The 16,895-nt window shown below is 41.9% G+C and overlaps 1 protein-coding gene across 1 annotated transcript in view; it reads left to right on the plus strand.

The window, feature by feature from the left end:
• The window catches only part of DNALI1 (dynein axonemal light intermediate chain 1), a 19,322-nt gene continuing 2,427 nt past the window's right edge, over window positions 1–16,895 (plus strand). Inside the window, exons 1-5 of the mRNA XM_074305189.1 lie at window positions 1–203; window positions 833–981; window positions 11,478–11,647; window positions 15,004–15,182; window positions 15,691–15,855. Coding sequence (XP_074161290.1) covers window positions 123–203; window positions 833–981; window positions 11,478–11,647; window positions 15,004–15,182; window positions 15,691–15,855 — 744 coding nt within the window. The 5' untranslated portion in view covers window positions 1–122. The remainder of the gene's footprint in view (window positions 204–832; window positions 982–11,477; window positions 11,648–15,003; window positions 15,183–15,690; window positions 15,856–16,895) is intronic.

Consider the following 16,895-nt stretch of genomic DNA (forward strand, 5'->3'; position numbering starts at 1 on the left):
GCCCCCACTACTAGTTGCAGCTGTGCACGAGTGGTAGTGGCGGGGGGGGGGGGTGGAGGTGGGGCCTCAGTTTCCATGGTGACAGTAAACAAGGCTGCGGAGCCACTGCTGCAGCAGCCACCATGATTCCCCCAGTTGACTCTCTGCTCAAGTATGACACCCCGGTGCTAGTGAGCCGGAACACAGAGAAGCGGAGCCCCAAGGTGGAACCTAGGGAATGGAAATGGGGATTGCAGGGAGGGAGGGGGGAGGGAGGGAGGAGAGGTAAAGAGAATGTGGAAAGAAAGAGGAAAAGAAAGAGAAAGTAGAAACAGCGAATGGGAGAGGAATAGAGGTGGGAGGAGAGGAATGGGGATAAAGGGAGAGGGAGGATGGAAGAAATAATGGGAGGACTGGACAGGGAAGAAGCATGAAGAGGAATGGGAAGGAGAAAGGAATGTGGCTGGGAAGAGGGAGGATGACTGAGAGGAAGAAAGAGGGAAAAGCAAAGGGAGGAAAGTAACTAGGAGGGAAGAGCAAAGAGGGAAGGAAAAGAATGTGGAAGTTAGGAAGAAAGGTGAAGAAGTGAGGAGGATGGGATAGAAAGTGAGTGAAAGGAGGAATCGAAGAAGTGGACATGGAAGAAGGGAAAAGATGGCAGGATGAGGAAAAGGAAGGAAGGCAAAGATGAGGGTAGATGCATGGGAGAGGGAATGAGGAAAAGAGAGAAGAAAAAGATGGGAGGGAAGAAAGGAAGAAATAAGGTGGGAAGAGGGGAAGGAAAAGAGACCGAAAAAGAGCCTAGGGCCAGTTCTTGGGGCCAGGTCTCTGAAATTCTCTGTCATCTTCTCAGGCCCGTCCCCTGAAGGTCAGCCCCCAGCAGCCAGTGGTTACAGGGCCAATCCCACAGCCACCTAAAAGCAAGGCCATCCCTTCTACTTCTGCTGCACCAGACCCCTCCAAGCAGGCTGAAGAAATTCTGAACTCCATCTTGCCACCCAGGTAAAATGATCAAAAGATAATCAAACGCTGGAAAGTTCCAGAATGGATTGTATGGCTGTGGTGCAAAGACTGACTTGACCAAATTAGCAAAGTCTTATCCTGTGTTTGGCTACAGGGAAATGAAGTTTTTAATCATGACAACTCTACTAAAATGTAGAAAGTTTGCAGTTTACAGCAGTTGAGGGAATAGCTAAAATGATCAGATAATAGATCTTGGAAGTAACAATATCATCAGTACCTAGTAGCCAAAGCAGCCAACAGTCCTAGAAGAGTCCCACAGGGTCTCTCTTTTCCCCCTATACCCCCAGGAATGGGGAAAGAATCACAAGATTGGACATTTAAAGTTGTGAGGAACCCTGGAGGTCCTTAATCTAACACTCTCTTCTTTATTTATAAATGAGAAACAGAGGAGGGGAATGAGTTGGAGGGCCTGGATTCTACCCTCCATCCTTTGATACAAATAGGCAGCAGCTTCACACTCAAAGAAAAGGGAAGGGGTGGGAAGACACAGAAATCTCAAGCCCCAAAGATATTAGCACCTTTTTTCCCTACAAGATCTGAGCTCTAGAACCCAAGGGTCTGGATCTCCTCACACCAGATTCCTCTAATTATAATCCATCTACCATTCTAATAGACTCCTCATTGCATCATTTTATGCTAGATCTGAAAGATGCTTTAAATATTATTTAATCCAACTATTAACATGGAGATTGAATCCAATCTAAGATCAATTAGTCTTAGTACCCCGGGACCTCCAAGTAGTTCAGGATCCTTCAAGTGCTTAATATGTCATTTTTGTCCTTGCTATTATCCTGATAGAATCATAGAACACAAGGACTGTAAGGGACTCAAAATCATCCAACTCCATCATTTCAATTTTACATGTGAGGACATATAGGGAGGTGGTCAAGTCTTTTCAGGAAGACATGAGTTCAAATGTTGCCTCAGACACTCATTAGTTGTATGAACCCGAGTGAGTCATTTTACCCTGTCAGATTAATTTTCCTTATAAGTAGAATATAAACCAATAGTACCTTCCTAACTGGGTTGTTGGGAGGGTCAAATTAGATAACGTATATACTTTACAAACCTTATAAAGTGATCTGTAAATGCTAGTTACGATGATCATAACTACTATTGCTCAGGGTCAAAGGGAAAAAAGCTCCAAGGAGGGATCAGACTGCTGCTTGAGGGTAGATGGAATGATAACAAGAAGCCATGCAGAGAAGGCAGAGTTGATAAAATTTTACTTTACTTCTATTTTTTCTGCCAAGAATAATGATTTCTGGACAAGGGAAAAATTGCTACTAGGGAATCAGAACCCAAGATAAGTGAGAAGATAATAAGCAAGCACCTAGTTTATCCTAGAGTGACTCATGTCCCTGCAGCCAAATGACCTCCATCCTAGGATGGTAGAAGAACTGGCTGATGCAATGACAGCTGCTTTCAGTGATTTTTGAAAGATTTTGGATTTCCTCCCTAGTGGCACAGGCCCCTCTGCAGTACCTCACTCCAGACACTCCTTCTCCTAACTTGGGGTCATTTTCATCAGCTGTCTTTGATGTCTGGAATTCTTTGTCTTCTCATCCTGTCTCCTAAAACCCCACCTTTTACAAGAAATCTTTCCTGATCCTGGTTAATGCCAGCACCTTCCCCCTGAGATTACTTCCACCTTATCCTGTCTATATCTTGTTTGTACATAGTTCTTTTATTAGATTGTAAGCTCCTTAAGAGCAAGATATTCTCTTCTCCTTAGAGAGAGGAAGTACTAGGCTAGAAGTATATCTGCTCTTTTAAATATTCATTTAGGACCCATCTTCTTAAATTGTGTTAAGACGCCATTTGGGGTATGATTTATTATCATTAATTGTTTGATTTTATACCTGTTTTATATATCCATATACCTGAGGTCACCTAAAAATTTCACAGGTGAAAAGGGGTTTCAAGTTTAAGAAGCCCTGATTTAAGAGGTTTGATTAAGTTCAAACTAACTTCTAATCACTTTGACATTTCTTGTGGACAAGGCTTGACCCTTTGCCCATCTAATACCAGTTCCATGATGAATACATATAAGAAATAGCAAAGAAACTTATTTATCCAAATCATAGCAAAACAGAAATCACAGTAAGAGTAAAGGAGTTCTCCCATTGAGAGTGAGATAAATCAACTCAACCAAGAGAGGCAAAGAGTCCTGGATTTGTGTTTTCTTTCAGCAATCTGAAGTGGGGTTGACCTCTGCCATCTTCCCACTCTTGAAGCTAGAAGCATCTGAAGCAACTCAACAATTTGAAGAAGACTGCTAAAGAAGACTGTCTCTAAAGAATCCCAAAAGGGGACGGTTGAACTCTTGAGCTCTTTGTCTCACCAGCTCCACTCCACCCTTCACACAACTCGGTATTCCTTTCTATCAATAAAAAGAGTTCCGTATCAATGGACTTTGGAATAAGGCTTCAGCTAGATTTTAGCAAAGCATTTGATAATTTATATTATTGTTGTTGTTTTTGAAAAGATGGAGCGTTGTGACCTGGACAATAACATTATTTGATAGATTCAGAACTAGCTGGGTGGCCACTTCCTTTACTCAAATGGTCATTAAAAGTTTGAGGTTAGCTTGGAAAGAGATATTCAGTAGAATACCTTAGAGATTTGTACTTGCCACTATGCAATTTGTCCTTTTTCTCATTGACTTGGATAAGGCATAGATAGAAGAAAGGACATGAAAAATGGTATGGAGATAAAAATGACCAGTTGTGGCCACTGAGGTGTGCAGGCAGGAGAAGAGCAAGGAGTAGAAAAGGCTGTAAAAGAGGAACTACTGGTTGAAGTAATTAAGAGATGTTTAACTAAGAAAAGGACTATGATAAGAGATCAGAACTGTCTTAAGTCTTTAAAAGGCCCTCCTTACATAGGAGAGGAAGTAAGCTATCTCCACTTGGCCCCATAAGACATTATTAGAGGTAATGCAGAGAGGATGGTTGAGGCTCCATATAAGGAAGCAGTTCCTAGAAGCATAAGCCCTAAAGATGGAATGGGCTGACTTAGGGGGTAGCAGATTCCATTCTCTTCCAAGATCTTCAAGCAGAAGCTAGATGACCAAGAAGAGTGAGTCCTAGACAATAGTACAGTTAAGACAATTCAGAACTAAACAGCTGGCCAATCAGAGGGGATTTAGGGGCAGTATGTCCTGGACTGTGGGTTCTGAGAGTGCATTCTAGCCCTGACATTCTACCACATTGAGGCTAGAGCCAATGGGGACATTGATTGACTTAGTGCATTAAAGCTCTGAACTTCCCAACTCAAGTGAATGAACAGCATCAAACCCTCCTTACCACACCTAGTGATTCTGTGATTGTGAAGGAAACCAATCTTGTTATAAACTTCAAAAATATGGTAGCGAAAGCCTGTAGGTCTTTTACCAGCAGAAACAGTACGATCCAATAAAAAGAAACCTGACTGGGATCTGGAACACCGGGATTCAGTTCAGCTAAATTCTACATATATGTGTTAAGCACAGACTGCATGTGAGACATTATCAGGCATTGAATTCTGTTCCCAGGTCTACCACACAGTCTGGCTCTCTAACCCCAGGCAAATTGAGTTTCTTTTCTAGACCTCAGTTTTCTTACCTGTGAAATGGAACTAATAATTCCTGCCCTTTTTTTCCTTGGAGCTATATAAATGTGAGCTATTGTTACTGTAATCTTGTAGTTACTATAGAATATGGAATGGAATGGGATAGAATAGAAAAGCATCTGTTACTGCCTTTTTACTATAAGTTAAACATTGTGCTAAGCACGAAGAACACAAATAGAAAAATTAGTATAGTCCCTCTTCTCAAGGGACCTTTTTGAAGGGAAACTAACATATTTAAAAAGTTTTAATTTAAAGGGACAAATTGAAGGTCCAGTGGTCCTTAGAGTATAGAAGAAAGGTAGATGAGAAGATCTAGGAGTCCTTAGTATGCAGAAGCAGGTAAGCTAGAAATATCTGGGGGCAGCAAGGATGTAATGATAGAGTTACTATGGTCTGCTACATTGATGAAAAATATTTAACTTGAAAAATCTAAAAGTCAAAAACAAAGTAAAGTGGAAGTTGGTGAACAATGTATTCTTCAAAGATGGCACTCAGTGCAGCTGCTGAAGCTGAGATCTAACAACGTATGAATCAGTTCTGTGATTTTTTTGTGCTAATTTGTCCTAACAATTAACATCAAGAAAACACAAGTGCTCCACTAGCCAGTGCCACATCTTCCATATGTGGAACCATTGGTTATAGTACATGGAAAAGTTTTGAATACTGTGGATAAGTTCACTTACCTTGACTGCACACTTTCTAGGGATATACATATTGATAATGAAGTTGACATATCCATTGTCAGAGCTCAGTGTTTTGGAAGCTCTTAAGGATAATATTAGTGAGAAGCATTAGACTGTCCACCAAACTGAAGGATTCTGCCAAAATTCTACCAAATTCTGCACTGAAACAGAATTATTGTGTCTCTGAAACCTGGATAGTCTTACCAGTGCAAAGCCAGGAAACTAAATCACTTCCATTTGAATTGTCTTGGGAAGATTCTGAAGATCACCTGGAAAATTAGGACATTGAGATCCTTTCTTGAGCAAATCTGCCAAGCATTCAAACTCTACTGTAGAAAACAGAAAACTGGTCGTGTTGTTAGAATGCCAAATGTATGCTTGTCTAAAAGTCTTGTTTTACAGGGAGCTCATACAAGGTAAGTGTTCACATGATGATCAGAAGAAATGCTACAAGAACACTCTGTGCAGAACTTTGGAATTGATTGCACGGCATGAGAGACACTGCCAAAAGACCCATCAATGAAAGTTCTATGCTCTTTGAGGAAAGCAGAATTACAACAGCTAAAAAGGAACAGGAGCTGGGCAAATTTAGAGAATATGCCCCCAATGTACACTTTTTTGCATGACCTCGTGTAGAGCATTCTGAGCTCATATTGGTCTGATTTATCCATAGTCAGACACACTGCAACTTAACTTAGTGATATCATTTTGGTCCTCTCTGAGAAGGAAGGACAACAACCAAACAACCATAGATAGTAAGGCCAAAGAATTTAGAAGGATTGTGGCTGGTGACTCCTAGATCATATAAGCTGTTTGAGTGGCTATGTCCCAGTTGATGATTATTCAAATCAGGGTCAATGAATAGGATGTGTGTGAGAGAGGTAGACAGCTTTTTCAAGGATGTTGCCCTCAAGGGAAAGTGAAAGATGGAACAACAGTTTGGTAGACTAGAAGGAGTCACGGAATTTTTTTTTCAGAATGGGGTGAACTTGTAATGTTCTCTAAAATTTAATCTTCTCTGGGAGCAGGTTTCTTGGGGGGCTTCTGGGAGCAGCCTTAGTTTCAGTTCAGAGTAATAATCACATCAAATGCATCCAGGAGTTAAAGTCCATATCCTTTACTGTCTCTTTCCAAATCTTGTCTCCTTCACCTGGGGCTCGGCTAGTTTTCTGGAGGCCTTCCAGATTTTGGTTTCAGTGTTCTCCACAGGACAACCTACCACCACTTCTCTGTCTTCCTTCATTCTGCCTGACTTGTGAATCTTCTTGACTGAATCCTGGCTCTGAATCTCCTGAAAACTCCTTTGGCCCTGAGAGCTTCTTGCTTATATGTTGCACACTGAGTATATTCCAATCATTACATCACTGGGAAACCATTATTTGTTGTAAGATTAAATCAGTGCTAAATTAGATTTAACCATTGTATCCTCAATTCCACTTAGTACTTTGTTTCAAGTTCTGGCCCATAACATCTCCTTGTAAGGTCAGATCAATCATACTGAACCATGCTAAATTAGATAATTATTGTCTCTATCATTTCCACTGTCTTAATACCTTGTAAGAATCATAACATGAACTGAGCAGATGAAAAATGGATAGTTTACAATTGGAACTGAAGGAGGGAGAGCAGTTTAGAGGGAGATCGAGAGACACAAAGGTTAGGTGAAAGATCTACTTGAAATTAAAAACCTTGGGTTGACTCCTTGATCTGATGTTTAACTATTTGTGTGATTTTGGATAGATCCAGTTACCCCTTTGAGCCTCAAAATTGGTTCCAGTTTTTCCCCTCCTTTTTTCCTCCCATCCCTCCTTTGTTTTAATAAGCAATTTGATATAGGTTATTTATATGCAATCATATAAAACACATTTTCATATTAATCCTGTTGTGAGAGAAGAAATAGACCAAAAAAGGATAAAATAAAGTAAAACTAGAATGCATTGGCTTTTATCAGTTCTTTCTCTCTCTATATATATAACATTTTCCATCATGAGTCCTTTGGAACTGTCTTAGATCATTATATTGCTGAGACCATCAAACAGTGTTATTGTACTCTGGGTTTTGTTCACTTTACTTTGCATCAGTTCTTTTCAGGTTTTTAAATAACTTCTACAAATATTTTTTTTTTGTGCTGAGACTTTGTGACATCATTTGCACAATGTTAATGTACATTTCTTGCATGCCTGAGAAATACAGCATGAGTAGATAGTTTCAGAGCATGCTAGGTCTGGGGTGTGCAGATAGTAGAGTGGAATTCTAGAGATAAAAACTATTTATGGATAATTCATAATATGGTTCATTTTGATGTGGCTAATGGATGATAACTAGCAACAGGCCTTGCACATACTTAATGCCTTCTATCTTCCTCATCTTTGCTTGGACCACTTCTGCCTGTTTGAATGTTCCTCTTCTGTCTCCTTTGATTGTGCTTTCTATTGATCCTTATTCCTTCCTTTCTTTAGTCCCACCTGCCCTGGGAAGCCTATCTCTTTTGGGCCTAGCCTGTGGTAATCTAGGCCTCTTCCAACTATCACTTACAACTTCCAACATTGAGCATAAAAACTTTGGCCTATGAATTAATTTGCTTTTTTTTACTCTTCTTTCTTGAATGACTGTGGGATCTCTGAAAGCAGCGACCATGACTGACTTATTTTTTCTTTGACCATAGCCCTGAAAATAGACCTGTATACTTTACACATTTATCAAGTGCCAATTGTGAGGAGAATACTGTGTAGGGCTCCAGAAAAACTTTAATGTTTAGATGAGGACAGTTCCTGTTTTCATGGAGCTCACACTTTAGGAGCAGAGATAGGGCACATACCCAAATAAAATATGCAATTTCAGATCAAAGGTGGATTAGCATAACATAGTGCTTTACACATAGTAACATCTTAATGTTTGTTTTTAACAGAATGATTTCTTGAAATAGCTTTGGAAAATCAGACTTGATAGAGTGCATAAGCTATTTGACCATGTTTTAAATCCAAACCACTCTGGCTTTCACTGATTGGCCAATAATAGGTTCCAGCCCATGCCTCACTTGATCCTGTTTAGGTTTTGATTCACTCTAGGCTCAGGGTAAATGTAAACAGTAGCTGTTTCTGGACAGAAACCATGAGGTTACCTTCCAGTTTGTTTTTTTTTTTTTTTTAAGTGGGCAAACGACCATCTTTTAACTCTTTTCTTATCTATCCTTAAATCACTGAATGGGTATTTCCTTTGACAAACTGAAACTTGGGAAAGATCTTAACTTAAAAAGGCCAAGATCACCCACTGCATCTGGGATCATCTCCAGTTATCCTGACCATCCTGTCCATATAGGTTTTTTGGCAAAATACTACAGTAGTTATAGATCTTTCTCCAGTGGATTAAGGGAATTTAAGTGACTTGCTGAGAGTTACATTGTAACTTGCCCAGTTGTAATTAACAACTAGTAAGTGTATGCCTCAGAATTTGAATTTGGGGTCTTCCTGATTCCAGGACTAACCCTTTATCCAGTGAGCCACTTAGCTGCCTTAATCATTGGTTTTGGTGATTAGGAGGTACTTGGTGATCTTGAAGAGGACAGTTTTGATAGAGTGGTGAGGTACCGTGAAACTGCAGGGGATTGAGGAAAAAGGGGATTGATGGAACAGTAGTTACGTGAATCAGAAGGGTGGAAAAAAGGCTTTTTCAGGACTGGGGAGGGCTCAGCAGAGGAAAGGGATCTAGTGTATAGAGAGAAACTAAAGATGCATGGGAATAGAATATGTTTAGGAAGGGAATAACTTGGATCAGTTGTGGAAGAGGTAGAAGGGATTGGGTTTAAAGGTGCCTATTGAAAAGTCTAAATGTATTTTGATCTCTTTTGTGATTAAGAGGAAATGAGAGAAAGAGGGCAACATTGAAGAGGAGTGAGGCTGTGGGAATTGATATTGTATAACCTCTGATCTTCACAAAAAAGTCTAGATTATCTATTGTCAGGTGGTGGTGGTGCTTGGTTTTGCATGACTGAAAATAGGGGTTGGAGGAGAGAAGATTTGGAAAAGTTCACTGTGATGTTTCACTTCTCATTGCAGAAGTGATGGATTGGAGGTACTGAGTGAAGCATATATTATTAACATATATAACATATAACATTAACAATATTGATTTGAAGTGAAAAGAATAAATCCCTCTGTTTAGCATTCATTTTGTTTAGCTATATTTATTATAAGGGGGTTTATTTGTGAGGAGGGAAATCATTGGGAAAGATAATGGAAAAAGAGCATTAATAAAGCATTTTTAAAAGAAGGAAACTTTAGGAAAAATGGAAAGAAAATATGCTGTAAGGAATTAAAGTCAAAGGTGGATGATCTTCATTTTTTTGTCTTCATTTTTGAAGAGGACCAATGACATCACTTGTATATAAATTGGTTTTAAATGAGGCAGAATTGCACACAATTGTCAGGCTCACTTTTTCTTCCAGAGTTATTGAAGTCCAGTGGCAGACATAGTCAACAACTGTTGATAGCCCAGGATGCTATGGAAGACCTTGGTGTTTTTGATGTCTGACCAAGCCCCAGCTGCCTTTCAGATTGTTCTCATTCACCCATTCTTTCAAGGGGTGTCTTTCCTTGCTTGGGAGATACATCCCCTAACTCACTGATATATTTGGGGCCTGTCAGTTACCTGCTATATGGTTAACATAATCTGCCAAAACACTTTGCCAGGATATGGCCCTGCTGCATGCTACAGGTGAGTTGGATAATAGGTAGAAACCAAAGGTGGAGAGAGGCCCTGAAAAGGACTCAGTAAACCCTCACACCAAAGGGGCTTCCCTGCACACCCCATCCACCCTGACAGAAGAGTTCATGTTAAGAAACAATTAGGGGCCAGCAGAGGTTATAGACAAGGAATTTTTTTTTTTTTTTGCTTTTTTCTGAGGTTGGGGTTAAGTGACTTGCCCAGGGTCACACAGCTAGGAAGTATTAAGTGTCTGAGACCAGATTTGAACTCGGATCCTCCTGAATTCAAGGCTGGTGCTCTATCCACCACACCACCTAGCTGCCCCTATAGACAAGGAATTTAAGATGAGTGAAATTAGGTCAGTTTTGTGACTTTTTTCAAAGACTTTCAGCAGCCAAGAAGTGAGTGGAAAAAAAACTAGACTTGTAGCCACAGTAGATGAAGCATCTGAGCACCCATAGGAGAAGGTAAGGAAAGGATGAAAGAACATGAAAAGGATCCCAAATATTTGCTCCTTTACACTGTGAATTGGGTTTAGCCTGAGGCTTACCAGAAAGGGGGAGTTAGTGGATGGGTAGAAGGTGAAACCACTCAGGAACCTCCAGTGATGAAGCCTGAGATTCTTCATCATGTGAAGCAGGAGAGAGCCCCATTATAGACGACATTCTGATGATTGAGGGTAACACGGGAGAATCTCTAATTAAAACCTAGGTGTCATTCTTGGCTCCCCACGCTCCCTTATTCCTACATCTAATCGGTTGCCAAGTTCTTTTGACTTTACTTTGATAATATCTCTCATAGACATCCACTTCTGTCTTCTGACCCTGCCATCCCCCTCCCTTTTCAAGCTTCTCTCTCTCTCCCTCTCCTCTCTCTGTCTCTGTTTCTCTATGTCTGTCTCTCTTTCTCCCTCCCTCCCTCTGTCTTGTCTCTGTCTCTCTGCTATCCCCTGCCAGCTTCTTTGTTGTCTTCTCACATCTTTCTGCCCTTCACAGATTTCCCTGATCCAGTGAACCTGGCTTCCTGGCCATTCCTAACACGTGGCTATCTCTCATGCCTAGGAATCGCTCTTTCTCCTCACCCCTGTCTCCTGGCTGCCCTGGTTTTTTCAAGCCTCAGCTAAAATTCCATAGTATTTGACTTACAGTAGGTACTTAATAAATGCTTAGAAATCAGAAGTGTTGGGTTTGGTTCAGAGCTCTCTCACCTAGTTGTCTGACTAGGGGTAAATCCATCCTCCTCAGCTGTGAAATGAAAAACTTGAATTAGGCAGAGTCTCTAAAGTCTAAGGTCCCTTCCAAGCTTTGACATTCTTCAGTCCTATGAGTCTATGATTCTGTGATCCCTTAAGTACTAAGTCTTGGAACCGGTTAGAGGTTTTCCTTCTTGTTTGCCGTGAGCACAGTGAGTTTGTGGTGACTTGTCTGCCTGCCAATGCCCCTGACTTTGTCCCTATATTGTGTGTTTGTGCTACAGAGAATGGGTGGAAGATACTCAGCTATGGATCCAGCAGGTGTCCAGCACCCCCAGCACCAGGATGGATGTGGTGCATCTTCAGGAGCAGCTGGACTTGAAGCTGCAGCAGCGACAGGCTCGAGAGACCGGAATCTGCCCAGTGCGCAGGGAGCTGTATTCCCAGTGCTTCGGTGAGTACATTTACGGGCAGCAAGGTGGAGAGTAGGATGGCCTCTGAGAGCCAAGGAGGGGGAACAGAAGCCCAGCTGGGCTCAGCTTGTGAGAATGACCTCTGGGACTTGTTGGGCTTCTTCGTTCAGCATCATCAGCTATGAAGATGCTATTGAATGTAAGGATTGTGGCTCTTAAAGTTAGGGACACTGATGCCCAGAGGTTGTCAGTAAGTCAGCAAGCATTTATGAAGAACTTATTCTGTGTACCAGGTACTGTACAGAGTACCTGCCTACAGATAGGCAGACAGAGAAAGGCAAAAACAGTCTCTGCCTTCAAAAAGCTCACGTTTTAATGGAGGAGACAACTTGCAAACACATATGTGCATACAAAATAGATACAGTGTAAAAAGGGAGATAATCTCTGAAGCAGGCACTGGCAGTGGGACTGGGGGCATGGTGAAGACTGGAGAAAGCTTGTACAAGATGAAATTAGTGCTGAGTCTTAAAAGGAAGTCAGAACGTAGAAATGGTGAGAGAAAATGGTCCAGGCACAGAGCAGGAGGTGGGAGGGGGAGGGCAGCCAGGAAAAAGCAGAGAGGGGGTAAGTGAAAATAGGTCCAAGATCACCAAGAAGGGTGTATTAGACTTGAAGATTTTATATATATATATATATATACATACATATACATACATATATATATATATAATATAAATCTCAGTTTCTTAGATTCTAAATATTAATCTTTTTTTGATATAGTCATAGAACATGTCTATGAACATAATTTCTGCCAGTTTTTTCTTTGCCTTTAAAGGTTTTGCTTTTTGTTACATGAAATCCTTTAAAAAAACTGTATAGAAACAATGATTTTTGTGCCTTCATAACTCTTTCCATTTGTTTGATTAAATACTCATATTTTTTAATAGGTAGAATGTTGTTTTTTAAAAACTGACAGGTCAAGGTCACATCCAGCTCTAGTAGTCTCCTAGCTTCAAGTCCAGGGTGGTACCCTCTGCTAATTCAATTCCCTCCTTGGCTGTGAACACAAATTTCCTTACAGAAGCCTCACTTAAATGGCCCCTAAAGGTCACAGGCTGTTACCCCTCCTACCACCATGGGGCTACTGGATAGGCAGCCATCCTCCTTGGCATTATATCAAGACTAAAATGAAGTAACTAGCCCCTCTTATTTTTGGCTTGTTCTTGGCTCCCCAGTTAACATTCTCATTAAAACTGGAGTCACTGCTTGCATTTAGAAGCTGCTTGGAATGGGAAAAGAGAACTCTTTGCTGATTTGAAAATATACAATCCAACCACATTAAGACCACAGTCCAGAAAGTTATTTCAGAGATTAATTTGCTTACCATTTGATAAACTGACTGGCGTCAAGAGGCTGCAACAAGAAGTTTTAAAAAACTGAGCTTCTTAAGCCACTTCCCAACTTCTCTGTGTCAGTCTGGGCTCTTCAGTCCAGGAAGTTAGTCCTATCCTTAAGATCCTAAGAAAATTGGGATGCCCTGAAATCCCACCCAGGCCTACACAATCAGATGGGATTCCTTCTCAATCTCATACAGAAAAAAAATGACTCTAACATTATGAAATTGTTGCATAGTGCCTGCTTGATAAATAGATATGGATGGGTAATAAATGTTGAATTGTAGTGGAAGGAGTACTGGTTTGGGAGTCAGGAGTACAGGGTTCACATCTCAGCTTTATCATTCTTTGTTTGTCCCAAGAAAGTCATTTCCTCTTGCCAAGAAGAGCTTCTGTTTTCTGATCATGAGGAGTTGCCATGATGGGTAGAAAAAAACTAGGAGTATTTAGCCAGGAAAAAACTTGGAATGGACATGGCAATCCATGATAATAATTTGAATTTACCATTTGGAAGTGGAATTAGAGATTTTGTGAGGACAGGACCAGTAGTAGTAAACAGGTAGAGAATGAATGAGAAAGAGTTAAGCTCAAAGTGAGGGAAAACTTCCTTACAATTAAAGATGTCTAAACATAGAATAAACATAGAATATTAATCACAAAATCTACTAACCACTATGTAAAAGGGAATGACACTGAAACTCAAAACTGAGGGGGTTAGAGCTCACATGGTTCTCAGAGGAAAAATTTTCTTTAAAAACACACACTAACACAGCAGAAAAGGAGAGGATCAAGAAACAACTTAGAAAAGCAACAAATGAATAAGCCCAGAATAAGCCCCAAAGTAATGTTGACAGTTTCAAAAGTGGGACGAATAACAATAGTTATAGTTAATAGTCTTTCCTGGAAGACTTCAGGAAAAGCCTGGATGGTAGGTAGCTTGTTTAGGAGGCTGGAGGTGGGATTCTAAGATTTTGTGGCTTGAGATTCTAAGAGTAAACCCCAAGATTCTCCTGGGGCCCTTTCAGCTCTTAAAACTTGTTGGCTCTCTGGCATCTACTTCTTTGCTGCCTTTGGGGAAAGGGCTGTGAGGACCCAAAGTGCTCCAAACAGCACTAAAGGCATCAGCTTTAGACTTGGAAACAGAAGATCTAGGTGCCAGTCCGAACCCAGCCACCACCTGGGTCATGCTGCTGTGTAACTGGAGACCACCTAGCTTCTCTGGGAGCTTCTCCATGTCCCCTCATCTGTAAAGTGCAAGAGGAGGTGTTTGTGAAAACTGGTGTCAGTATAGGAAAATGACAATTAAACTGAGTGATGGGCCTTGGATCTTACATGTGTCTTGAAATTCCTCAATTCCGCAGAGAGGGGAACTCTGGTCTGCTGGCAGAGTATTGTACTAGGCTCACTGCCTGGCACTCCACAAACCTCGGTGTTGGCAATCCGTCTCCACCAGAAAAGTGTTTGGTCTGGTGGGAATGGACTCAGTGAGTCTTCACATTCCTCCCCTTCTGCTCCGAGAGAGAGACAGAGAAAGAGAGAGACAGAGACAGAAAGAGAGACAGAGAGACAGAAAGAGAGAGAGAAAGAGAGAGGAGGAGGGGGGAAGGAAGAGAGGGAGAGACAGAGACAGACAGATAGGGGGAGAGGAAGAGAGGGAAAGAGAGAAACAGAAACAGAGACAGAGTCTGAGAGAGACCCGGTGGTGAGGGGGGTGGGGAAGGAAGAGAGGGAAAGAGAGAGAAACAGAAACAGAGACAGATTGAGAGATACAGAGAGAGACTAAGAGAGACCCACACACAGAGAGACTGCCACCCCAGTTTTCCCTGAAATGTATTTTTGATTTTGGACAATGTCCCCAGTTTGAGTCAAAAGCAGTTAGCGCACTGTCCTCCTCAGCATTCTCAGAGAAAACGCGGTTGGTAGTACCCAAGTTGCCTTTTCCAGCTGTCTTTGATGACCAGTGTGTGAATGTGTGTGTGGGTATTTTCCTTGTGTCTTGGAAGATGAGCTGATTAGAGAAGTGACCATAAACTGTGCGGAGCGGGGCTTGTTGCTGCTCCGAGTCCGGGATGAGATCCGCATGACCATTGCAGCGTATCAGACCCTGTATGAAAGCAGTGTGGCCTTTGGTATGAGGAAGGCCCTCCAAGCCGAGCAAGGGAAGTCCGACATGGAGAGGAGAGTGAGTAGGATGGAGGGACTCAGCCTGTTCTGCCCGCCATGGCCAAGCCTATGCATGCTTACCCTCGTCCCCTGTGCCCCTGTTCAGCTTGGGTCTAGGTGGCTGAAATCACGTTGGGATGCTTCTTTAGCACCCCATTTATGTCAAATAGTCCCCTCTAACAGAAATCTCATCATTTACATTTCAGTAGGGCATGTCCGGGGATTTATTTTGGGTTTCTTGGCTTCAGTGTCAACAATTTGAAATTCCACTGGGTGGCAGTAAAGATTCTGGAAATATGGGATTTTTCCCCTTGGTTTCAGAGATAAACTTAGATGTGACTCAACCTGTTAGACACACATTTTCTCTCTGTCACTGTGTCTCTCCCCCCTTTTCTCGATTTCTTTCTCCCTTCCCCCTTAACTCTTCTCTCTCTCCCCCCTCTCCATCTCCCCCTTCACCCCACACACATGGAAGCCCTGTCCTGGCTCTCTCCCCTGTGGGGACATCAGCTGTCCCCTTTCCTCAGATTTCAGATTTGGAGACAGAAAAGAAAGATTTGGAGAGGCAAGTGAATGAACAGAAGGCCAAGTGTGAGGCCACCGAGAAGCGGGAGATTGAGAGGAGGCAGGTAGAAGAGAAGAAGCACAATGAAGAGATTCAGTTCCTGAAGCGCACCAATCAGCAGCTGAAGGTGAGGATGGTTGTGGCTGCTCTTTGGGGATAGAGGGCTGAGCTCTCTGGAGGTACACTCCCACCCAGAGCCGAACTTGGTCTCTACTAGCTTGGTGGAAGAAAGCAAGGACGGGGCCCCTTGCTCTGCCAGCTCTCCCCAGGATTCAGAGAGCCCCTCCCTCTCCAAGAGAAATTTATTCCCTAAGCCAGTGTTAAGGAAAGTGAGGTTTCCATTCCAACACAGCTTGGGTCTCTGAGCCTCTGGTTTTGGCAGCATCTCCTCCAGAATAACAGAGCCCAGGAAGTCCTCCCTGGCAGTTTCACTGGATTTTCACATTCTGACCTTTTAGACATTCCCAAGCCTTAAATGCACATGGATATTGCCTGAGACCAGTCTTTGGGCCACAGCGTGGCCCAGTCAGGGAAGGCCCCAGAGAGGAAAGGGGCAAGGAAAAACATTTATAATTCTAAGTCTCTACCTGGTATGCCATAGAAGACCTGGCCGTGCTTATTTCCCTCCTTTCCTTATAGTCCTTTTATTTGTCTAGATAGAAACACAGCTGGGGTGGGATGTCATTCATGAGGAGTGTGGAACACAAGCACCCAGTGCTGCCCCTTTCCTCTGCCCACCACTGAAGGATGTCTTGGGGACAGCACTGCATTATCTTCTGGGGGCAATCATTCTGAGCTTGGCTAGAAAGGGCACTCTAGGAAGAAAGATTTCCCCACTGCCTCTCTTTTCTTCTCAATGGAAAACCTGGAGGGAGCTTTAGTTCTGGGATTGGCAGGGACATCAGAAATACTTAGGACCTGGAAAAAAATGGTACTACTTCCTCTGCTAGAGGGTGACATTAATCTCTTGCTGAAAACTGATTTGCTATTGTGATACAGAATTCAAAGAAAAAATTTAATTTAGAAATCTTCACAAGTGAGATAAGTAGCCTTAAGAGTAAACTTGTTCCTATTTTTTATAAAATACATTTGGTGTATCTTAACCTGCCAGGGACTTTGCAATAACAGAAGCAAAGCTACTTTAGCATTTTTCCAAAATGTTCTAGC

Source organism: Sminthopsis crassicaudata, chromosome 3 (assembly GCF_048593235.1).
Source record: "Sminthopsis crassicaudata isolate SCR6 chromosome 3, ASM4859323v1, whole genome shotgun sequence".
NCBI lineage: Eukaryota > Metazoa > Chordata > Mammalia > Dasyuromorphia > Dasyuridae > Sminthopsis > Sminthopsis crassicaudata.